Genomic DNA, 25165 nt, shown 5'->3' on the forward strand with positions numbered 1-25165 from the left:
TGCTTTTCGACCAGCCGATCGAATGCCTCGCTGTAAGACATTCCGAGGTTTGTAAAGACCCTTTGTGGTCTGCCTTGAAAGTTGCGCTGGTTAGAATTGTTCTTGAAATTGTTTGACTTTAGACCTTGAGGAGCCTCTAGGGCGTTGACCTCGTGAACTTTGTGTGTTGCTTCAGGTCTCTTACCCTTCCACTTTTCAGCTTGTGGAGTCGGGGCTGCTGGTGCTTTCATCAGGTCATCCTCTATGTCGACCCCGATGCCGTAGGTTCTCTTGAAGCTTTCCAAGCCTAGGTACTTCATGTGCGTATTGTATTTCGGAAGAAGACCAACAATAAAGATCTTGACCAATTCTCTCTCGGAGGATCGAGTCACCATTTGGGATGCCATTTCTCTCCACCGGTTGAGGTAATTAGTGAAGCCTTCCTGAGGTCCTTGCCTGAGAACCTCTAGATCCCTTAGAGTAGTTTGAAGTTGAATGTTGGGTTGATACTGCTCCATGAATGCTCGAGCAACTGCTTCCCATGTAAATGTTTGGTGTTCCTTGAGTGAATAGTACCATTTCTGGCAGACAGGTTCCAGAGACATTGGGAATACTACAGGGTATAGCTCAAGTTCGACCCCTTTGGTGGCCATTGTAGCTCTGAAGTTCTTGAGGTGGTATTTAGGATTGTCGGTGGACTTGAACTTTGGAATATCATTGACGGAGAATTTGTCTGGCAGATTCGCCCTCCCCTTGAGGTTGTCTTCCATTGAGGTGTCAAAATAGTTCCTTGATTAGTGACCTTACTGAAAAGACTCTCGATCTTCTTGGTTAAGTCATCAGTGGGCGCACCCTGCTCCACAATACCCAGTCAGTTGCTTATGTTCTCCACATTGGCGCTGAGGCTGGTGAAAGCTGCTAGGAGTTGAGTGAGTTGCTCAGGGGCAGACATTTGGACTGATTCTTGAAAGGGATTAGGAGTTTGATTTGTAGGAGATGAACTAACTGCTCGTTTGATGCCGGCTATGAGGGAGGCTAGGGCTGATGGAGTTCTTTTCAACCTCTATCCTCTTCGGCGAACCCATAGGATCCTCGGACTCCTATTTAGGACACACCACATGATTTAGAACTTGGACTTCCCGACACATGGTATAATATGCATGCAATGAATGAGACCTAGACTTGACTCTAAGTGCCACTCCGAAGATTCGGGATTTTGGATTTTTGTACTTGTATTCGGGATTCGCAACCCGTTGGAAGTGTTTGAGAGGAGTCTTCATTCTTTTGTGGGAGTTGACTCTTTGTACTAGGACTTGGAATATCAAAAATAATATTTCTACTTATTGGAGCTTGAACTATTTTAGGGGAATTTCAACCCATTTTGGAAATTTCGAAATTGGACTTGAACTAGGAGATTAAATTTTGTATCATTTCAAGGGAATTTCAACCAGTCAATATTTTAGGGGAATTTCAACCCGTTGAAATATTTTAGGGGGATTTCAACCCATTAATAGGACTTGGAATATTTTAGGGGAGTTTCAACCCATTGAAATATTTTAGGGGGATTTCAACGCATTGGAAAATTGGACTTGTATTATTTCAAGGGATTTCAACCCATAATAGGATTCGAATTTGTACTATTTCAAGGGATTTTCAACCCATTGGAAATGTTTGGAATTTCGAATTTGAGAGTAATGGAAAGCAAGGGTTTTTAGCTCGAAAATGAGTTTGAAGTTTGAATTTGATTCGAAGTTTGAACTTTGAAAGGGAAAAGACGCGCTTTTGTATATAGAATGTGAGGCTTTGAATATGGAAAATCCGGCATTATGCCTCCATGGATTTGAGACATTGAATTTGGGAATTTGAAAGTCCGGCATTATGCCGCCGTGGACTTGGAATTTTGAAGTGTTTGAAAATGAGATTGAATGAGGAAAATTTTTCCGTCATGGATTTGGAATTGGAAGCTTAGAATATAGGACTTGAGATTTGAAAGGTTGGAATTTTTGAACTTCGAACTTGAGGTTGGAAATACGGAATAGAAAAGTCGGCATTACGACGGCATGAATATGGAACTTGAAACTTTGAGTATAAGACTTGAAGATTGAAAGATTGACACGGGATTTGAGGTTTGAAAGTTGGAGTTGAAAAGTTGGCACTACGCCGGTATGAGTTTGGACATTTGAACTCGAGGTTTCGAAATTGGAATTGGCAATTTGAGTTTGAGGTTTGAAGACTTGAATGTTTGAAATAGGAAATCCGGCATGACGCCGTTAGATTTGAGTTTTGAATTTGAAATTTTGACTAGAAAATCCGACATTATGACGCCGTTGGAGTGAGTCTTGACTTGAAACTTGAAACTCGAAATTTGAACTAGAAAATTCGGCATTATGGCGCCGTTGGATTTGGACTTGAAAATTGAGGTTTGGACTAGAAGATTTGGGTTGGACAAAATTTGGATTAGAAAATCCGGCATTATGACGCCGTTGGATTTGAACTTGACTTTGAAATTTGGACTAGAAAATCCGGCATTATGACGCCGTTGGATTTGAGCTTGGATTTGAAACTTGAGGTTTGAAATAGAAAATTCGGCATTATGACGCCGTTGGATTGGACTTGACTTTGAAATTTGAAGTTTGAAAATTGAACTAGAAAATCCGGCATTATGACGCCGTTGGATTTGAGCTTGAATTTGAAACTTGAGGTTTGAAATGGAAAATCCGGCATTATGACGCCGTTGGATTGCATTTTGTACTCGAAGTTTGAAATTTGGAGTGGAAAATCCGGCATTATAACGCCGTTTAATTGTATTTTGAATTGAACTTGGAATTTGGACTCGAAAATCCGGCATTATGACGCCGTTGGATTGAATTTTGAATTTGGCATTTGTGCGTGAGGCGTGTTTGAGGAATTTGAATCGAATGGAGTGGCACTCCTAAAAGACCTTAAATCGGCGATTTAGATGCATGAGGTTTGAATGATGCTCCTGGGGGTTTGGTTTCCTAGTTGGAGGCTAATTGGTTTTGGCAAGCTAGAACTCGAGGTTAGCCATTCACACGTGCAAAGACGCCCACACAATGCACAAGTAGCACGTTGTCACACTAATCATGAATATGAATGCGACATGCAAAGTTCTAAACCTAAGGTTGGTCTAAGTTTTGTATGATGCAAGTGGTCGGCTTTGGGTGTCAATAGGTACTCGACTAAGAGGCGGATCTGGCGACGACTTGCGCATCCGCCTAAGGGACGTCTGTGTCGGCAGACGGCCTCCATACTTAACATCGGGAATGTCAAGTAAATGCCAAGTTTTGTAGGCGCGGAAATGGTCACACACTTTGGTCGGGAACCGTATGGAGAGTCACCATTTCGTTACCCCCGGGGCTAGCCCGAATGTATAACACATCCGCTTGGGCAAGGTAGAAATTCATTTAGCACAAATATGGTTTTCGAAAAATGGATGAAATGCCTAGAAATTGAAAATTGAAATCGTACTTGAATTTGTATTTGTAAAGCTCATTTTTCGACATTCGTTCTCGAGGTTTGGGAGCGTCCTTCCAGATTCAAAAATAGACTAACTCCCAACACGAAAAGTTGAGAAAAAGTGGGCGACAAGCCACTTTGAGCCACTGTCCTGGATGCAGGCAGTGGCTTTGGGCGCAGGTGGCTGCGCCTGGCGCCAGTGCTGGCATCCAGTACTTAATCAGATCAGTGGCTTGCTGCTCGAAATCTGCTCGCATTTTCGAAATTGAAATTAGAAAAGTCCCCAGTGGAGTCGCCAGAATTGTAGGGGTATTTTTTGTAAGCATGCCATTCCCTACAAGGGGGCGGTTTTTAGAAACCATCGTATTTTTGTACTTCGAAGGAGTCGCCACCAAACATTGTTTAGGGTCCCGTTTAGAAAGACCGTAAATCACTCTATTAGGATAAGACTTGAATCTTCGAAACGGATGGGTGAGATCCAGGCACGGGAACGAGATGCTTATTCCGCGAGCTTTAGAAATTATTCAAGTACGTGACATAACATTTTCGAAAATACCCTAGTTTAGACTATGTGGGTTTGAATTTAGAGCAAATAGAATCTCTACTTTGTTATTGTGCTCACTTTGCTTTAAAGTTAATTTAAAGGAACCTAAGATCGGTTCGTCCAAGAAATTATCTTTGTTAAGCGTGATGTAACCTTGCATTTTGTTGTATTTAGCATGTATGATGATGAAAGCAATAAAGAAAATAAGGCAACATCACAATAGTAAATAAGTGCAGAATTAGTAAATAAAAGACCCCCTAGAGATGGACTAGGGAGTAGGTCCACATTGCCTAGAAGGACTAGGCAAGTAAAGATGCGGAATTGAAAGTGCGGAATTGAAATAGCGGAATTGAAAGTGCGATATTGAAATTGCGATATTGAAATTGCGGAATTGAAAGTGCGATATTGAAATTGCGGAATTGAAAGGTGCATAATTGAAATTGCAATATTGAAAGGTGCATAATTGAAATTTGTACTTGGGCACATGAGATTCGAACGCCAAGCGGCTCCTTAAAAATAAGTGCGGCCGACACGAATTCAAAGCCAAAAATCTCAACTTGGGAGAAGTTTCTCATCCCAAAGTATCCTAGATTTTGCATATAGAACTTGAACTTGAAAGTTTGAATCTTGAAATATTGAACTTGAATTTGAACTTGAAATATTGAACTTGAACTTGAAATATTGAACTTGTACTTGAAATATTGAAGCTTAAGAGACTTGAATCTCAAAGATCGGGCCTTTTAATGTTGAAAAGGTTAGATCTTTGATATGCTCTTACTTTGAAAGGATCCTAGTTTAGGGAAGTAGTCATGAGCAACCCTAAACATTGTGGGATCTTGAAATTTGAAAACTTGAAATTGTATATTGAAAAATGGAGTCTTGAATCTCAAAAGACTAAACGATTAAAAGTTAAAAAGGTGTCATCTTTGATTACTCCATGTTTGAAAGTGATTCTAGTTCAAAGAAGTGATTGCAAACAACTTTGAACATCCTTGAATCTTGAAAGTTTGCATTTTTGTATTTTGAAAAGTTTTGATTTTAAAAAGATGTATGATTGTTGCAAGTGACATTTTTAGTAATAAAAATGCCAACTTGCTAATCATTTTTGAAATAGGAAAATCAAAGAAAAATGATTGAATATGGTGGGATTCGGAATTACCTTTTTAGGTTTAGGCAAGAATTCCTTTTAGAGCTCCCAATTGCTTAGAACTTGAAGTTTGTATGTGTTTTTGAAGGATTTTTTATTTGTATTTTGAGGCGTAATTTTTGTATTACGACGTTGTATATTGAAATCTGCCTCCCATAATGCTGGGAATTAGGGGGTTTTTATAGGAAAAATGGCTGCTAAACGCCAGTCATCGCCAGCGCAGCACGCAGCTGGCAGCACTGGGCGCTGGTGACGTGGCGTGAATGCCGCCAAAAAGGACGGAAAGATGTCATCCTTTATTTATCTTGTATTGATGTACCTTCGTATGAATAGTACGATGTTTGGCATGTAGTGTTTGCTTGGAGGTTAAGACTTGATTTTGCGTCTAAAAACAAGCCGTTTCGGGTTTTGAATTTCGGTTTTACAAGACGAAGCCCGGCTTGCTCGGTTTTTTGGGTCGGCGCCCGAATTTGACTTTCCTTTAATGATTTTGAGTGGAAAAGGCTTAGTAACACCAATGGAATGGTCTACTAGATGAGATTGTACTTGGATTTTGAAATTGGTTTTTGAAAATTATATTTTGTACCGAGTTCCGGAAGGGGAACGGCCTCGGGAGTTGGATTTTGGATTTTGTATTTTGGAGATGTTCTTAGCAATTGGGATTTCCGCACGGAATTGCTCCAACCGCCTAGTAAGGATAATGGTATCGTCATCATCCCAGAGGGGAGACACGATTTAGGTGTCTACAATAGTTAAGTCGGTTACAAATCGGTTTGGATCCTGAATTTTCCGGGTCAAACCAGTTCGGTTAGAGTTCGAAACAAGTGATTATTTCGTATCGGGTCAACGTCTGACTCCTCTAATCAATACTAAGACCACTCTTATTTTCCCACTCTTAATATCTCTTCTTATCCACCTCATCACATCTCTTATTAAGAGTTTTCTACCAACATACCCAAGAAATAGCCTAACTTTTATACATTAACTCTTAATACTTTTTTTTACATGATTTATATTTTTTTCTTCTTCAGAAAAATAGCTTAAAAGTATGCATAAATATACACCTTACCCCTTATTTAGAGGACCCGTCTTAATAAACCTCTAAATAAGAGGAATCTAAGACATATCTCTTATTTATTAAGAGTTACCTCTTGTATTTTCTCTCTCCTTAAGAGGGGGCTAGGAGCTCCCTATAATTGATGCTCTCAAAGTTGGGTTCCTTGTGAACTAAACCAGTTTTTTTTATTGATTTGGGCAAATTAATTAATTAGTGGGATTTGATGGGCATTTGTCTTGGTGCTCGAAGCAAGGCTGAAAGCCCTTCCTACACAGGTAAAAATAATACTTTCTCTCTCTCTTCCTCTGTAACTGAGTTCATTTCTTGGTTTTTCTGTGTTTATGGGATGATTATGTTGTTGTAGTTTCCTCACCCTTTCTAAACTTTCATGAATATATGTTAATTACTCCGTATTATTATTACAATCACTTTTTATTTGTCCCTTTTTCCTTTTAATTTTTCTGGTCGTTCAAAGCTTCCTTTTCCCACAGGGTAAAGTTTGCATTTTTGGGTGAATTATGATAGGGTAAAAAGAGTTATTGGTTGTTCTATAATTATTTTAATATGCATGTGTTTTTGTGAACAATAACATATGAAGTTGTAAGATTAGGAAATGGTAATTAATGTATGATTTTAAGAATCTATCTCCAGAGCTGATTAGGGATTTTGATTGTGTTTAGGGACAAAATCGAAATATGTTACTTTAAGGAAAAGGTATCTCTTTTTAAATGATGAACTTTATCCGACATGTAGTAAAGTCTCATCGGCGCCTTTGATATTGAGGAGTGAGGGTGAGATTTTGCAGTCCTCTAATTTAAAAAGTTTCTACTTCTCTGAGCTCAAGGCAGCTACCAGGAACTTCTGTCCTGGTAGTGTGCTCGGGGAAAGCGATTTTGTGTCGGGTTTCGAAGGATGGATTGATGAGAACTCGTATACTGCCACCAAGCCTGGTACGGACATGGTTATTGCCGTGAAGCGACTTAACCAAGAGAGATTACAAGGTCATAACGAATGGCCGGTAAGTTTCATTCATTACTCATCTTTTAGTTACAAAGTCTAGGTATGCTTAATTAATTTTCCACAATTTATTGAATGAATGATACTTTGGAATAATAATGATTTTAAAGTATAAATCGCCATGGCCGGAAACAAGATATATCATACTACATGTATTAAGGATGTGTTGATATTAAGGCCTTGTTCTTTTGGACTTAAATATTACAATTATCATATAACTATTATATGTAATTATTGTTATTAATTAATAATTATGATTATTGTAGTTATTATTTATTATTATGAGTATTGTTATAAATAATAACATTTTAATTATTAATATACAATTTTAAATATTATTGATATTATTAAAATTATCACTACTACAATATTGGTATATGCGCGAGTAAAATTGCAAAATATCGATGTAAATATTTCTATATAAACATCATAAGTTCAACACAAATTTTATTATTATTTATTAGGAAATTTTGTGAAACACTACCTTAATGTTTGGACGTTTTGTGAATTATACCTTATAAAAACTTTTTTATATTTTCGTACCTTATAAGTTTGATATAGTTTAGTAACACTACCTTGTCATAGAAAACGTTAAATCTCTCCGTTATGGGCCCCACCCCCAACGAATTTATTCCATTTCCCTTTCTCTCTTTCTCACTCTCTGTTTTGTCTCTCTTTTCTCAATATTTTTCCTCTCATTACCTACAATAATCGGTGGATTTCCCTACATAATGTCCTCGATTAACATTAACTCTTTGTTTCTACTTTCACTAAATTCCTAAAGCCATACAATTCATCAAAAAAGCTCTGACAAAAACGAAATTTGTACCAATATCAAGAATGTTCAAATTGGTAAAACCCAGTTTCGGATTGAACCTGTATTTCTTGTAATTTCTGAAATGGGAGCATTAATTGAGAAAAAAAATATATACAGACAAGATCGAGTAATAGGCCATATATTTCAAGATCAAAACTGGAAAATACCCACTTCGATTAACAAAGCAAAAAGATTCATTTCCTTAAATGGGGTTATAATGATTGAGAAAGAGGAAAGAGATTGATAAATGAGATTGAGAAAGAGGAAAGAGATTGAGAAATGAAAGGAAAAATATTGAAAAAGAGAAATAGAACAGAGATCTAGAAAGAGAGAAAGAGAAATGGAATAAAGTCGTTGGGGTGGGGCCATAAACGGTGAGATTTAACGTTTTCTGTTACAAGGTAGTGTTACTAAAGCATATCAAACTTATAAGGTAGGAAAATATAAAAAAAGTTTTTATAAGGTAGTAATTCACAAAACGTCCAAACATTAAGGTAGTGTTTCACAAAATTTCCTATTTATTATATATTATATATTATGTATTATATATTATATATTATATATTTTACATATATATATATATATATATATATATATATATATATATATATATATCATTTATCATTTATTATTTTATTATTCATTTATTTAGTATTTATTCAGTTCAAATCAGTTCAGTTCCGCCAAACAAAGTTGAGAAGAACAAGGTCTAAGTTACTTATATGGCTTCTCCATTTCTGGTTTTATAGGTGGAGGTGAACTATCTTGGGTAACTATATCATCCTAATATTGTGAAGTTGATAGGATATTGTGTGGAAGTTGAGCATTGTCTTCTAGTGTATGAATTCATGCCTAGGGGAAGCTTGGAGAACCATTTGTTTAGAAGTATGTTTTCCATGTTATGTTGAGATTAAAACTCAAGTAATACAGAAAAATAAGCAAGTATTGGTCTCTTTCGACATCATTTTGATCACTCTAATTATGTATTGTAGGAGGATCATACTTTCTGCCTCTTTCTTGGAACCTACGCATGAAAGTCGCTCTTGGAGCTGCAAAGGGCCCAGCCTTTCTTCACAGCGCTGAAACTAAAGTTATATATCGGGATTTTAAGACTTCTAATGTCCTCCTTGACTTGGTAAGTAGCTATTAACTATAAATTTAACTTATACTTCTAAGACTTGCTTTCTTTCTTGTAAGTAGCATTTTGGATTAAGGAATGGATTATGATAGATATTTTAACCATTGATTACAGAACTACACTGCAAAGCTTTCAGATTTTGGATTGGCCAAGGATGGGCCAACCGGTGATAAAAGTCATGCTCGCATTATGGGTACCTACGGATATGTAGCACCCGAGTATATATCCACATGTATATTAGACGCACATGCCTCGGTGTTCATTTTCTTTTGCCCTTCTTCTTGTTTCTTTCCTTAATTATATGCCATATTTTTTCCTTGGAATTATTAGGTACCCTCTAACAAAAATAAGAGCATGTCCTATTTGGAAAAATGGCATTCTTGAATAACTCTCAACTTTGGATCTTGCTCACCCCTACTTAGTTGTATACTAGTATTTTTTCTTCATGGAATACAACCATGTCGTATTTGGACAAACGGACTTCTTGAATGGCTAGCTAGCTCCTTCAACCTTATATTGTTATGCATTTAATTTCATTGTTTTTCCTCAGCTTGTTAGAAGACTGATCCTATCCTTGCCATTTGGTTCTCCTTAGATGCAATTTGTTTGATGTGGTAGAGGTGAGAGTTTACCCCATATATAGGGCATAACCCCATACTATGAATCCCATTACAATAAATAGAAATAGAACACTTGGTTTCCTTAATCTAGTTACAAGTGGAGTATATGTATGTTTGTAGCATTTCTACCACCGGAGGCTGGGCTTGGAGACGAAGCACAACAGAAAGCACTAAGAGGTTTATATTAGCAGTGTCGTTTCCTAGACCTTAGAACAACACATTCTATGCTTTGTGTTGGTTTATATACTGCAGTTTCGACCAATGATCAATGTCAAATTTTAAAACAAGTAACATTTCTTTTAAAACAAGTAATATTTCTTTTTTAAAAAAGTACCATTATTTCAAAAAAAATGTATCATTTCTTCTTTTTTTTGTACTCTTAATACATTTTATAAAGTAAACATGAAAATATTAGTTTTCACAAAAAATTGACATCCATTTTTTTTTTGTCTTTTTCCTATTTTGTCTTTTACTATGATATGCATTTGAAATACATATGTGATACACATTTGCAATACATATTAGATATGTATTGACACTTCCACCTAGTTGTAGTGTGTCTAATGCATCAATGATTATTTGGTTTGAATGACAAAGTTGAATTTCCATGTGCTATTACATTTGACATAGAATCACATACTAAAATAGTATGTCGTATAGTTTGTCCCATGCATCATTTTGTTGATCGTTGTGATGATATGTTTTTGGGTGGGACCCATCTCTATCCATTTCGGGGTTTCTCACTTGGAGTTGTGCCACCTTTTATTCTATTTCTTGCTTATGGTATGATGGGACACATACGCTTTTATTTTATTTTGGCAGTTTGGTACTCCCTCCGTCCCAACATTATTGTCTTGTTTGATTAAAAATACGAATTTTAAGAAAAGTGGAATATAGTGTATGGAAAATTGAAATATAGTACATTGATTTTGAAAAAGTTGAATATAGTACATCTAAAAAGGAATAAAGTACATGTGGAAGTGAAAATAGTACATGTAAAAAGGAATAAAGTACATTTTCTTTTTGTTTTGTGGTCCCAAGTGAGGGTAACATGGGAAATATTTCATGTTCAAATAAGGAAATAGGACTATAATTATGGGACGCCCGATTTAGAAAACAGGAATATATTTTGGGACGGAGGGAGTATTCCGTACACTTCTGGCAGTTTGGCAGTTTAGTATTGTTGTACGGAGTAGGTTGTTTTCTAAGGTACAATTAATTACCTACTGTGAGGGGGTCAAAAAAGCACGAGGCTAATGCGTGACCTCGTCCCTCGTGGGCGTGACGTTTCTTTTTGTCAAATCAAGTGTAATTGGATTTCCTGTGAGTTTACACCCAATTGACTAGTAGTATAGGAGTCGCCATTCAGTTTTTAACGACAATGAGAAAAACTGACAAACCCCGATTATCATGACATAAAGGGAGTGCAATTATGTTTGACCACGACGGCCATAGGTTCCCTTGTGATCCCTGGTGTGGGGATCTCTCAACGTACACCCGCAAGGTAGAGATTGAGGGTTCGGGGGACTGTAACTACCGAGAGGAGTACTCGCTCTTCGATAACTCCAGAGGCAGGATATGCTTACTAGCTCAGCATAAATAATTGAAGGGACATGCGTTAACTATTAAACTAATCTGAATTGATTTTAATAATATGCAACACATAATACTAGATCGATCTTGATTATCTTGTTTAGATTGATTTAAGGGACCTAGCATGATAGTTCAATTTCCCAAGATATTATCTTTATTAGGCGCGATAGAACAATCAGATTAATAGTTTAACAGTTTTATAAAAGGGCGAGGAAAGCGGTTAAATCATGCAAAGGGACACATTACGACGCACCCTTGAAAGGTGCGTCACGGTTCTCAGAAAACTAACCACTTTGGCTTTGCTATTTCTCCTTTTATTTAACGAATCTCAAGTTTCCGGGCTTAATTCTTCAGCTACAAGGGACAGGATAAGTTCTGTTCGATTTTTGGATCGATTGCGACAGAACGCGGGATCAATTTCGCAACGTGAGGCTTAGGCTTAGGGGTTGGAGTCAATACTCAGAATATGAATTGTGTGTTGTGTTCACGTCGAATTTGGGGTTGTATTTATAGGGAAGAGTTCGTGGAAAGATAGAATTTTGGAGCTCTAATCCAAGAAGAATTAGGAGAGAACACGTACCCAGGTATTTTCAGCGCCCAGGGCTGGGCGCCGAAGATTTCGGCGCCCAGAGCCAGGCGTTGAAAATAGGGTTTGGGCCGTATTTCCTTGTCAGATTTGGACTCGTGGAATACGGAGTCTTTGAGACTTATCCGAGTCTTTTAGTGCGCATTAACTTTATGACGAAATGCGTCTGGGCCCGTTACGAACTCTACGCTCGTTAGGATTTTAATTAATATGTAACTCTTATTTTCGAATTATACTAGGAATAGGATTCCTCTTGCAAATTCTATCTCTTTTAGGATTTATGTTGGAGTGCAACACCTAATTCTGACAGGTTTCTATCTTTTATGACTTGCCACTTTTAACAACTACCTATTATGGCAGTTACTATTTTAGCAGGTTTCTATAAATAACAGGTTCGGGTGAAATGAAAAGGGTGATCGAGATTCGTTATTTTATAGGAGATGCGTTGCCAAGTGGAGATTTTATGTTCTCATCATCGAACCTTCCCTTTCGGGAATGGGGACAAAAGTAGGTGTCTACAGTTAGCCCCCACTTTGACTGAGTCTCGGGATGAGACGATGGTCAAAGTACTGGACGGAGTGCGTCACACAAGCCATAGTGTATGTGACTTGTTTTGCGAGGGTCTCACGAGCCCCCGAGTGATAACATTTGACTTAAGGGTCATCACTTGAAGTGTCGACATATCCCTCACGTGTCATTGGGATTTGTCAACGGATAGTATAGAAACTCCCTCACTTTGTCATTGGAAGTATCTAAAGATGTGTAGAAACTCCCTCACTTTGTCATTGGAAGTAGCTACAGATGTTTTCGAAATCAAAGCTATAAAGTGTAATTGGGCCTGGCCAAGCCCAATCACGAGGTAAAACGTTTTTAAAGATTCTCATTTTCAGGGTTAACTAAACGAGAAAACCCCCTTGTTTTTGTAAAACGAAGGAAAATCCAGCACATCGCTCTTTTTTGGAAAAAACGGAAAACCAATCCTTTAATTTTTGGAAAAGGGAAAACCAGAAAAAAGTTATCGCTGCAGCGACTAAGGACCTGCGCGGTTAGTGGCGCAGACCCCGCCGGCTAAAGATGGCGAGCCTGTCCGCTAAGGGTGGACGCCCCGTACGATAGAAGTGGACGAATCTGTTTTGAAGTTTGTTTTTTTTTTTGAAAATAAGGATCTACGCGGTTTGTGACGTAGACCCCGCCGGCTAAAGATGGCGAGCCTGTCCGCTAAGGGTGGACACCCCGTCCGATAGAAGTGGACGAGTCTGTTTTGAAGTTCGTTTGTTTTTTTTGAAAATAAGGACCTACGCGGTTTGTGACGTAGACCTCGCCGGCTAAAGATGGCGAGCCTAATTTGAATTTGAAGATTTTATTTTTCCAAAACTAAGGACCTGCGCGGCTAGTGACGCAGACCCCGCCCGCTGAAGGTGGGCGAGCCCTGTCCGCTGAGGGTGGACGTCCCTGAATTCGTTTTTCTTTTTGATTTGGAACTCGCGTGGTTCATGGCGCGATCTTGCCCGATTGAGGTGGGCAAGTCCCTATCGTGATTTCTTTTGAGAATTTCTTTTATTCATTCTTGTAAGAGCGAATTCTTTCGAGGGATGCTCGGATTTAGTTGTAACCTGAATGTGGGTTGACAACGTGTTTAGATGGACCATTGTCTCGTGGTCATCACCTTTTCATGGTTTTGAGCCAGTCTTTTCGGCTCAATTTTGCCACTACCTGGGTCCTTGATTAGGGGACTATGTATAAGTATCAACGGCGACCTTTGTCTTGAGGTCGTAAACTGGTTTTATTTTTTGAGACATCCAAACACGGGGCTTCGTACAGCGTAGTCTGGGAATATTGTTTTCAGTTTGCATAATATATATTTTCCTTCGAGCCCCCAAGCACTCGTGCTTGACGGTCATCTCTTGTCAAAGAGGTTCCTTGGGGATAAGCATTTTGTAATGTCCTTGATCGTGTTTGGGATCGTGCTCATAAGTATGATCGATCTTTGTAGTGGTGTGCTACTCCTAACAAAGCCGTGAGGTGCGACTTTCAGTAAAGAAATCGGCAATTTTTGGGTCGAATGGATACGGCAGGTCCAAATAGAAGTCAGGGGCCTTTTCTGGGTCTGGGCTCATTTTCGGCGCCCAGGCCTGGGCGTTAAAGATTTCGGCGCCCAGCTCTTGGCACTGAAAATGACTTCTGGGCAGGTTTCTTGATGACACAGTTGGCCTCTTGTTCGTTCGTTCTCTTTTTTTTCTTTTCGTCTAGAGATTCTATTTTTGGAACGAACCGTTCATTTGAGATCACCGTTGATTGGTGAATAACAATTATTTCTCGAGAAACCGTAGCCTAATAGTGGATCAACGGTGTTTATTTTTCCTTATTCGTTCTTCATTTCTTGGCTTAGAACGATTGTGGGATTCATCTTCAACGCCCAAAGTCAGGCGTGGGATTTGGCGTCGGTGTTGATTATTGGGAAGGATCTGCCTCTTTTCCGTTTGCTTATTTCACTTGGAGATTCTACGTATTCTCTTCTCTTTTGTTTTTCTTTATTTTTGGAACGTAGAATTTTATTAGAGATCACAATGAGCTCAGTGATCGTGATGATTTCTCGAGAAGCCGTAGCCGATTGGTGGACTACGGTGTTTGTGGCTTTGGGGCGATTATTTAAAGGAACTGTTGCTCTTAAGGTGTACAGTTATTGCAATAGTTGGGCGAGTCTATATGGCCCGAGGAACATACCTTGAGGCGTGACTTTGATCGCTCTTGTATATATTTTTCCTTTTGAACGCGTTCGTGAATGTTCGATACTCAGAATGATGATATATATGTGCGAACGAGCGTTCATAGAATGGCCGTTGTGTGCGGTCCATTAATCAGTCTGCTTGAATCATTTTTATTATTTTTTTGTTTTTGAGCAATGACTGATTTTGAATAGTTTGCTTAGAAGCTTGATAGGGTTCAGGCCCATTCATGAAGTGGGCTCAAGCATCGTGCCCTTTCGATCGTTCACACATTTGCTTCGATATTTTTTTTATTTTTCTATGGTCGTTTCGTAGGTTGGAGCCCCCAAGTATGCATGTCGGGATGCTTCCTTTCGGCGTACGATTTTTGTAGGTTCTTTCGAGAAAGATGCCTTGGGGTTCCGCTCGTGTAGGTGCGAGCCATCCATTCCGTGGTAGGTAATATTTTCCTACCTTTAATCCTTAATGTTGAAGTCGTGTGGCTCGCATTTTGAATTTGGGCGATAAGTAGTCTTTGCCTCTTTTACACATGCTCTTGGTCGTGCCCGCATTAGTGCGATATGCCTTACTCTTTTTTTTAGACTTGTACCGTGGGATGGTTGAACTTATGGTGCGACGTAGGCTTGTGTGGCCTAACGGCGTGTCTTAGAACATTCCTCCAGGTGTTGGGATATCATTATTATTTTTTTGCGTTGGATTACTTCATCGCGCCTCGTTCAGGTGCTCGAACAAGTGTAGCACCTTCTGCGTGGGTGTGCACGACTTATTACTTCGTTCGATGCGAGGATTCATAGATGTTTCTTTCTTGTTTTTATATCTGGGCAAAATTCGGCAAGCGGAGAGAATCAGCGCCCAGGCTGGGGCGTTAAAGATATCGGCGCCCAGCTCTGGGCGTTGAAAATGATTTCTGGGCAGAATTTGACAGTTTTTATCCTTGATTTTTCTTTCGCTTTTGCTTTGGAACGACGTAGACTGTGTAACGGGCGCTTGTAGGGCGAGCGTTATGTGCAGTAGTTTGATCGGAGTTTTGGTGACTCGCGATTTTCAGTTACCCTTGATAGTGGGGTGACTTTATATATTCTAAGTAGTGCTTTAGAATTTGGGAGGGGTTGTAGTCATTCTAGGGTTCGTTTTACACGATTAAAGCTTAGGATTGTGCCCCTATGACGTGTGTATAGCATTAGCGTCGAGAATTTGCGATAAAATTGTCATTTCGAGCATTTTTAGAGTGTTTTTCTCAAGCCCCCAATTGTAGCTACGGGATTGGCTTGGTGCTATAATGCTTGGCATACGTTTTAATGCATTCATGGTGACATGGATCATGAATAGTTTGAACCAGACTCGTTTAGTGCGAGGTACGTTCGAGTAGTGATTTGCTACTACTCTTGTAAATGTCGTATTGTGCGACATTGCCATGGTCAAGGTAGCCACATGTTGAAGTGTGCCTTGACCAAAAGCTAGGTGCCCTTCTTTACCCATAATCATATTTAGAAATCTTTTTGACTCACTTGCAACATCGAGATAAACGCATACTTTAGCTTAAACCAACGACACTTTATTATGTTCGAAGAAGTCTTTGAAAATTATTTGAAATCCGAGTCCTACTATGTACAATCCGAGGTGTCCTAAGTAAATTGACTTATAGAAGGGTTCGTACAGGATTACATGAGTGAATCAAAATACTGTTACGATTTTTGAAATGCTGTCTAAGGATTTGCTGGAAGCTAGCGTGCAGGCGTCAAGGTATTACTTGTGCCCGTGTGGCACATGCTTTAGGTTTTTAGGGCCATCTTTTCCAGAATTGCGGGAATATACTTAGTTCTTTCCCTAGCTCTTTCATTTCAATTTTTTAGCCCCCAGTTGCTATTATGTCTTCCCATTAATGATGCTTTCAGATTTCGATTTTAGATGCCCGTGTCATATGTCTGAGTAGGGTGAGCCTTGGTTAAGTGCCAAGTCCTATTGACAATGTCTGATTTTTTTAAAGGGGATTCGCAAGCATTTGAATTACCATGAACGGATACCCTGAGTTCGAAGGAACGATGGGGCGATGCCGTAGAACAATCCTCTTTGTTGCAAGTTTACTGCCTTTACTACTTGTTGGCGATTATGACTGTGTCTAGTGGTGAAAGAAGGTCTTTAAGTGAGTTAGTTCGCTTTAAGGAGGGTCAAGTCGAGTACTTTAGAGGTCATGGACTCTTGCTCTAGCCCCCATTCAATTGAGGCAAAGAGATTTTTGAGTCTTGGCTAAGTGCCTAGGAGTGTGAGTGCTCCTTCTGGCAAGGGTATGTGCCCCTATTATTTTTCGATGTGTGCTTATTTTTGCATCTTGATGACTTGGATTCTTCCTTTGACTAAAAAATTTTCTCTCGACTTGGATTGCAAGTAATTAAATTTAAATAAGGGACTTTTATTTTTTATTCTTGTTATTCTATAGGCTTTAATATTTTTGCGAATTGGTTGGACCGAATCATGGATTGCCTACGTATCCGCCTTAAATAGATTTAATTTGGAATCAGGTCTTGCGTAGTTCTTAGCCAGAAAATGGTTTCTTAGAATGCCGATTTTAAACAAGTACGTTCGAGTGGACTCGTTATGTTTGAAAAAGGGTGAAATAAGTGTACGAAAATTTTGGAGCGCGTGTATTTTGCGTATTTTATACGATCTTCTACCCCCCAAGTGTTCGTTATTCTTCCGTATGTATATAGGAAAATATACGAACACTTTTAAGAATTGGGAGTTGAAAGCAAGAACTGCGCCCAGGGCTCGGCGCTATTATTTTCGGCGCCCAGGTCTGGGCGTTGAAAGCGTGTTCTGGGCTGCCTTTTTGCCCTGCTCCTTTTCGTTTTGTGCCAAATATTTGCGATTTTGTGCGCTAAATGCTTCTTTTCCTCTTTTGTGCGCTTTGCAAAGTTGTTTTTTTTATTATTTATTTATTTTTTGTATTATTATTTTTAATTTTTTTTTATTACGTGAAGCGTAGAACGTACTCTTCATTTGTTTTTTTTATTCGTGACTCAAGACGGCTTGAAAGACGGGTCGAATGAGATAGGATAATTTGTATAGGTATTAGTCAAGCATGAGGATTACATCTGCTAGGACTCACAATTTGCAGCCTCAAACTAGTGTCATGAGTTTACATCAACCAAGGCCAATGAGTAGCATGGGGACGGCTCAAGGGTATATCAATAGGATGTATCCAAACAAGTTATATGGTCATTATGCTAATGGTGGTGTAAGAGCAGGTTAGGGCTTTTGAAATAATGGGCATGACGCACGTGTCAATGGCCGTACGTAGTTTGTAGTTGACAATAAGTTCAAGAACAAGAGTCGAGGTAATGGTTTCTTGGGATATGGCAATGAGAACATGGATGGGTTAAATGAGCTGAACAGGGGCCCCAGAGCGAAGGCGTCTAAGAACATAAGGGTTGGAAAGGGTAGACATCGTAGAATTTTATGTAGTTTTTGTGGCATGATTTGGATTGGTTGACTCAATTCTTTTCCTTCGTTTACTTGGGTGAATGTTGCACTTTGGGAGGTACGGGATAAGTATTTCATGGCTCGCTCTTTTCGCTCTCCCTTTTCTCTCTCTTTTTAAGTATTTCATGGCTCGCTCTTTTCTCTCTCCCTTTTCTCTTTCTATTTTTTCTTTTTGCATGGGATTTCTCCCCAACATAAATCCTTCAATTTTTTTTTTTTTTGGGCTTAAAGGTAGATGGTTGTAGTCTTTGAGTCACGAGGCGAGACTGAGTGAGCCTCGTTTGGTAGGCCTATAGTGGACCTTTAACTTTTGTAGGACTAGGGTGGATAAGAGCTTTAGTAGGCCTAGGGTGGACCTTTAAATTGTCATACTTTGCAAGCGTATTTAGTCGTTTCTTAAAATGTGCAAATAGCGTAAGTTCAAAATGTTGTTTTTACTTTATTGAAATTTAACGAAAGAATTACATCGAAAATAATTTTTTTGTTTTTTTCAGACTCCAGTTTCTGGGATTTAAGTGGAAGTTGTTATTTAGACTCGAACTTTCATTAATCTTTCTGATTATAACCCGTGTATGAATACAAGGAGGTGGCCTAGACACAAAATAATGACGTGGCGTAAGCCTATAATACTTGACCAAGCAACTTTCAGACTTAGGCTAATTGGACCATAACTTTCGTTGGTTGACACTTTAGATTTTAACCCTTGGGTGTTCATTTGTCATGCGCCATTTTGCTTAATGTTGGCAAGGTAGTTAGTTGGGGAGATCGAATTTTCATTTTTGTAAGACTAGAATCATTAATGCGACTTCCCTCTTAGTGTGTATTGCTTTACCCCAATGGTAGCCTTATGGCATGCCGATTCGGGTATTTTCATGGTTCGTCACGTTGCGTTCATGGAAAATCTTTTAGTCCGTACTTAGGAGTATTTCAAGGAGCAAAGTGGCTCGAGAGGACTATGATAGTCGTGACCCAATGTGATCATAAGCCTTGAGGCCGTTAATTTCTGCTAATGGTATTGACACCTTAGGTTCACTTTGGGGGTTGTGCGACTATGGGGGAATGATTTTCAGAACGTGACTGTTTCCATTTTGCAAATACTATAATATATTCTTTTTATTGGTGAGAGAGAGTATTGAGGCCGTAGATTCTTAGTAAGGAATGACAATTACATATGGGTGCTTATTGATTTAAATGTTAGGAAGGGAGACTCAATATGGTTTAACCTTTTAACTTGCAGAACGATACCAAGCATTAGGACCGATTCTATGGATAAGACAACTAAGACTTAGGATTTAGATTGTACTTTGGCATAGCATAGTCTAGAATCGGATTTATTTATTTTTTATTCGAACATTATTTTTCCTTGAAAACTCTATTTGAACATTATTTTTTGAATACTTTGCCCATGTGACATTCAAGGTCATTTAATTAGCATGCTCAGTTTTGGTGCCGAACATTGTCTTCATAGGAGGCCTAACAACGACACAAAGAGTTTTTTATTTTTTAATTTTTTTTAAGTCGCCTGTAGAATCGAGTGCCTTTTCATACGCCCTCGCAGCAATTTTCACGAAAAGTTTTTTTTTACTGCTACGTACTTTTTTTATGCGCGGGCACCGAGGCTGTTGTGCCTGACCAAAAGGCCAGGCATCAACTTCAGCGCCCAGCGGTGGGCGTGAGAATATTTGGCGCCCAGCCAAGGGCGCTGAAAATGCGTCCCTGACTGGTACTCGTACTCTGTTCGCGTATATTTTTTGTATATGAGACTTAATTTTGCGTGCTTTCCGAATAACGTCCTTTACGCGTTGTGCAGCGTTTGTGGGATTCGTTACGGGCCATCCCGAGCGTCGCTTACTTTTGTGGCGATCGTTCGGGTTTGCGGAACACGTATTTTGGTATAACTCTTTGGCCAATTGGTTTACGAATGTTTGGGCAATTTTTAAGGTCGTTGGTTTTCTAGCATTATTTGTCACACACAATCACATAATTCGCTACACATAACTAACATTACATCATGAGGCAAAATAATAATATGTCATGTAGTTTATGATAGGCTTGTATGGGTAGTATTTGCACCGGCTTGGTACCGCTTCTATCGCAGATCCAACACATGCCCCGGTCGAGGTAGTGCCTTCAACAGACGAATTTCGCCCAAGAGGCCAATCACGATGTAACCCAAGGGGGCATGCACCAATGAGAGGGACCTAGTGGGCGAGCGATTGGATTTGGGACGGGTGTACTACTAGCGAAAGTGCCGAGTGGACAACATTCGAAGCGTATGCACCCCCCGGTTGGCGATGGGTATCCTTAGTCCCAACTCCCGAGATGAAACATCCCAAGGGAGCCAAGATTCGTCATGCGGTTCTGTCCGTTCACATTAATATGCTGATTTTCAAGTCGTCCCAACTTGATGGGGAAATAAACGCGGGGTAGGATCGTTTCACCCTTCGGCTATTTTGATTACCTACGAGCACGAGTATTTCCTTCACTATCCCCAGTGGAGTCGCCACTGTGAGGGGGTCGAAAAAGCACGAGGCTAATGCGTGACCTCGTCCCTCGTGGGCGTGACGTTTCTTTTTGTCAAATCAAGTGTAATTGGATTTCCTGTGAGTTTACACCCAATTGACTAGTAATATAGGAGTCGCCATTCAGTTTTTAACGACAATGAGAAAAACTGACAAAACCCGGTTATCGTGACATAAAGGGAGTGCAATTATGTTTGACCACGACGGCGATAGGTTCCCTTGTGATCCCTGGTGTGGGGATCTCTCAACGTACACCCGCAAGGTAGAGATTGAGGGTTCGGGGGACTGTAACTACCGAGAGGAGTACTCGCTCTTCGATAACTCCAGAGGCAGGATATCCTTACTAGCTCAGCATAAATAATTGAAGGGACATGCGTTAACTATTAAACTAATCTGAATTGATTTTAATAATATGCAACACATAATACTAGATCGATCGTGATTATCTTGTTTAGATTGATTTAAGGGACCTATCATGATAGTTAAATTTCCCAAGATATTATCTTTATTAGGCGCGATAGAACAATCAGATTAATAGTTTAACAGTTTTATAAAAGGGCGAGGAAAGCGGTTAAATAATGCAAAGGGACACATTACGACGCACCCTTGAAAGGTGCGTCACGGTTCTCAGAAAACTAACCACTTTGGCTTTGCTATTTCTCCTTTTATTTAACGAATCTCAAGTTTCCGGGCTTAATTCTTCAGCTACAAGGGACAGGATACGTTCTGTTCGATTTTTGGATCGATTGCGACAGAACGCGGGATCAATTTCGCAACGTGAGGCTTAGGCTTAGGGGTTGGAGTCAATACTCAGAATATGAATTGTGTGTTGTGTTCACGTCGAATTTGGGGCTGTATTTATAGGAAAGAGTTCATGGAAAGATAAAACTTTGGAGATCTAATCCAAGAAGAATTAGGAGAGAACACGTACCCAGGTATTTTCAGCGCCCAGGGCTGGGCGCCGAAGATTTCGGCGCCCAGAGCCAGGCGTTGAAAATAGGGTATGGGCCGTATTTCCTTGTCAGATTTGGACTCGTGGAATACGGAGTCTTTGAGACTTATCCGAGTCTTTTAGTGCGTATTAACTTTACGACGGAATGCGTCTGGGCCCGTTACGAACTCTAGGCTCGTTAGGATTTTAATTAATATGTAACTCTTATTTTCGAATTATACTAGGAATAGGATTCCTCTTGCAAATTCTATCTCTTTTAGGATTTATGTTGGAGTGCAACACCTAATTCTGACAGGTTTCTATCTTTTATGACTTGCCACTTTTAACAACTACCTATTATTGCAGTTACTATTTTTAGAAGGTTTCTATAAATAGCAGGTTCGGGTGAAATGAAAAGGGTGATCGAGATTCGTTATTTTATAGGAGATGCGTTGCCAAGTGGAGATTTTATGTTCTCATCATCGAACCTTACCTTTCGGAAATGGGGACAAAAGTAGGTGTCTACACCTACTTCATTACTGTAGTAGTGTAGTGTGGTGCATGAAGACGATTTGTAAAATTTTGAATAACTCAAATTAAAACCGGAATTAGTTCCGGTGTTCCCATTTCATGCTAATAAAATAAAGAAAGTTAATGTTTTTAATTATTGGAACGGATCCAGTTAGGTATTTGGTAACCTGATCAAAACTACTACAAAAGGTCTTGCGCGCACAAGGTGTACAATAAATTTATTGTACACCAAGATAACTTTCATGCAGTTTTTCGTAACTTTAACCTATTTTTCTGTAACTTTTATATTATAAAATTAAAAAGTTGATAGATAAACATTTTAAAGGGTTAAATGATTAATTTATACATTATTAGTGATTTTGAAGAAATAATTTTTATTGAAATGAAAAATTTTATCATTAAAAAATAGATAACTTTTACATATATAAACGTAACTTTTAAGTATTTTGAATCAACTTTTACTTCGGTGTACAATATTTATTGTACACCCATTATAAATAAGAATTTGTGAAACTACTAAGGAGTACTGCATATACTATTAAATAATGATAAATTTTGAAATATAAAAACTCATTAAACATTATTAAAGTCCAAATTAAAGTTAAATAGCCTTTGAAAACAATCACTTTTATTAGATGCCAAAAACAGAATTGGCCATACACGAACTTAGAAATTGCTCGTTCTTACAAATTACATATATGACCGGAGCACACAAAAGTCCGCAAAAGGCCGATTCCCAAATGATTCCTTTTTCCAATTTTTTTAGATTCAATTGACCTCATATATATTTCCCCTTTTGACAATATCAGTCCCCATAAATTTTTGTTTTGGATACTAAAAATTAATCTAACTAGATGTTCAATTATTTCCCACCTATTGTGTAGATAACTAGATATTTAATGCTCATGCACTCAACCAAATGGCGATGATGTACATTTCCTTTTGGCAAATTATTGAGTAAAGTTAAACATACTACTTTGGAAAAAAGTAACTTATTACTCTATCTTTTTGCTCTCCCAAGTTCCATTATAAAAGTAAGTGTTAGCGTGGCACAAGCTGCAGTTGCTGGCTTACTGTTTGCTTCCTTTTTCCTGTGGCAGCTTCCAGCAACAAGCTGCAGTCACTATACCGTTTCTCCTCCGCGACCAACAGCAACAACAAAAATCATTGATGCGAGCAATGCCATATTGGTTGAGCATCTATAAGTACACTGATAAATGATTGCTGCTGATATAAAAAATAGAAGGAATTGATGCAAGTATATATTGTTGCATCTTAGTGTAGTTCATCCGTCCTAGACCGCCCTCAATCACCTCTTCCATGGACAGTAAAGCATTCTCTGATTCACTCTGATCGTCTTGTTCGTCCATTAGGACAGACACCGTACAGTAAAGCTGAACAAATTCAACAATTGAAAGATAAATCATATGCACTGCTCCAATAAAAGCACGCAGCAACTGAACAAGAAATTTCTTATTTATTTAAAACTAAAATATGAGTTGTTTTTCTCTGTATAATAAGGGATACAAATGCAATCATCACTAACTGAAGTAATATAATCCTATAATAAAAAATAAAAAGAAGCAAATTCCTTACTCCAATCCACCTGAAAGTCACCACTCGGTCCAATTCTTCTATCAGCTTCATCAGTTCATCATAACTTGCTCCACAAGAAGTAGCATAGCCATGAGATCCAAAAGAAAGTGCCGATGGTCTAGGGTTCCTATAAATTTGGCGCCCTAGCAACTGAAAAACACCGCAATAACAACAAGTTCAATCAATTAACGTAACACACACACACACACACACACATTTAAAAACAAAATCAATAGAAATGAAATCAGGTGGTTCATCCAACATTAAGGAAATAACGGAGAAATCAAAATCAGCAGGTTCACATTGTTTTCTTTACAAAAAGGACACAATGTGTATAAGTTCAACAACATCCAAGTGAACAATTACCTGCAGATTCATGCTAGGCGTACCAATTATAGTCTAAATCATTACAAAATTACAATCATTAATGTTTTTTCTCAATGTAAAATCCAAACAAACAAGTCTGAACTAAAAACTCACAAACACAAACAATGCAATCGGTTTATTCTATAGGCTTAATGATCGGGACAACAACATAACATCTCCAATAAGAATAACAACTTCAATTGAAGCAACAACCCCAAAAGCAGTCAAACATCATTGAGCAAAATTCAAAACTTAAGCACCTCACTCACTCTCACCATACTCAACATCTCTTCGCCATTTCCTCGCCATTTCAAGATCTCGGTGGAAAGGGACTGAGCTCACGGTGGAGAGCCAAATCTCAACCGACATTTCATGCCTCACTCTCCAGAATTTCAGAAATCCTAGACCTACATGAGTTTTTTTATGCAATTAAACAATGAAAATAACACAAATAATTACTAATTAGGATTAAGTTCAAAATTCATGCTACAACAGAAAGATAAGAACATAAATACTTCATAAAAAGCAAACTTCATAGTTAGGGGTTTGAGATAGAAATCAAACCTCAAATTCGAAAATTCGAGCGAAATCGAAGGGAGATGTCGGAGATTTATAGGTTAAGCGGAGGTGATTAAAGATTCGACCACCGCGGAAGGCGACGACGGCCAGGACGCAGATTTCTCCTTGATTTCTGTTCCGGGTGTGGAATGAGAACAGCGGACTGTGGGATACTTGGTTCCTCTTGAGAGTGCCGGTTGATATCTGCACAACAGAATGGATTAACTAGCCTCGGGGGTGGTTCGAGGATCCCCCCTCCGATGCTTAAGTAAGATTACTGAGGGATTAAGAAGTGATTAAGAGATAATCAGAGAGTAAGAAAGAAGTGTGTTTAAGTGTTTGTGTACCTCATAGCATTAAATAAGGTGCTCCTTATATAGACCAATCCAAGGGTACGATCAGGTGGGTCCCTTGTGGTTGGATAGCGACCTGTTGATAGTGACCCTTGGTTGGTTGTCCTATGTGATAACGCCGGTAAGG

General features: G+C 38.8%; 1 protein-coding gene and 1 pseudogene across 3 annotated transcripts; one reads left to right on the forward strand and one right to left on the reverse strand.

Annotated features, from left to right (window-relative positions):
- Positions 1 to 6291: 6291 nt before the first annotated feature.
- LOC110784694 (probable serine/threonine-protein kinase PBL10) lies at positions 6292 to 9858 on the forward strand (annotated as a pseudogene).
- Positions 9859 to 22899: 13041 nt separating this feature from the next.
- LOC130464199 (uncharacterized) lies at positions 22900 to 24967 on the reverse strand. Of its 3 annotated transcripts, XM_056833661.1 has the most exons (4): positions 24692 to 24967; positions 24403 to 24534; positions 23762 to 23911; positions 22900 to 23559 (listed from the first exon to the last, which is right to left on the reverse strand). In XM_056833661.1, exons 2-4 carry the CDS (start codon positions 24412 to 24414, stop codon positions 23365 to 23367), a joined length of 357 nt encoding a protein of 118 aa, XP_056689639.1. In that variant the 5' UTR covers positions 24415 to 24534; positions 24692 to 24967; the 3' UTR covers positions 22900 to 23364. The 3 variants fall into 3 exon arrangements, 1 of the variants encoding a protein (XP_056689639.1); XR_008924547.1 differs by lacking the exon at positions 24403 to 24534 and having other exon boundaries at positions 23772 to 23911; XR_008924546.1 differs by lacking the exon at positions 24403 to 24534.
- Positions 24968 to 25165: the final 198 nt, after the last annotated feature.

This window comes from Spinacia oleracea, chromosome 6, assembly GCF_020520425.1.
Source record: "Spinacia oleracea cultivar Varoflay chromosome 6, BTI_SOV_V1, whole genome shotgun sequence".
NCBI classification, from domain to species: Eukaryota; Viridiplantae; Streptophyta; class Magnoliopsida; order Caryophyllales; family Amaranthaceae; genus Spinacia; species Spinacia oleracea.

Excerpts from the sequence above, each read along its gene's own strand:
- LOC130464199 (XM_056833661.1), bottom strand. Across the intron at positions 23,560-23,761 it reads TGACTTTCAGGTGGATTGGA|CTTTACTGTACGGTGTCTGT; the intron begins GTAAGGAATTTG and ends GAATTTGTTCAG.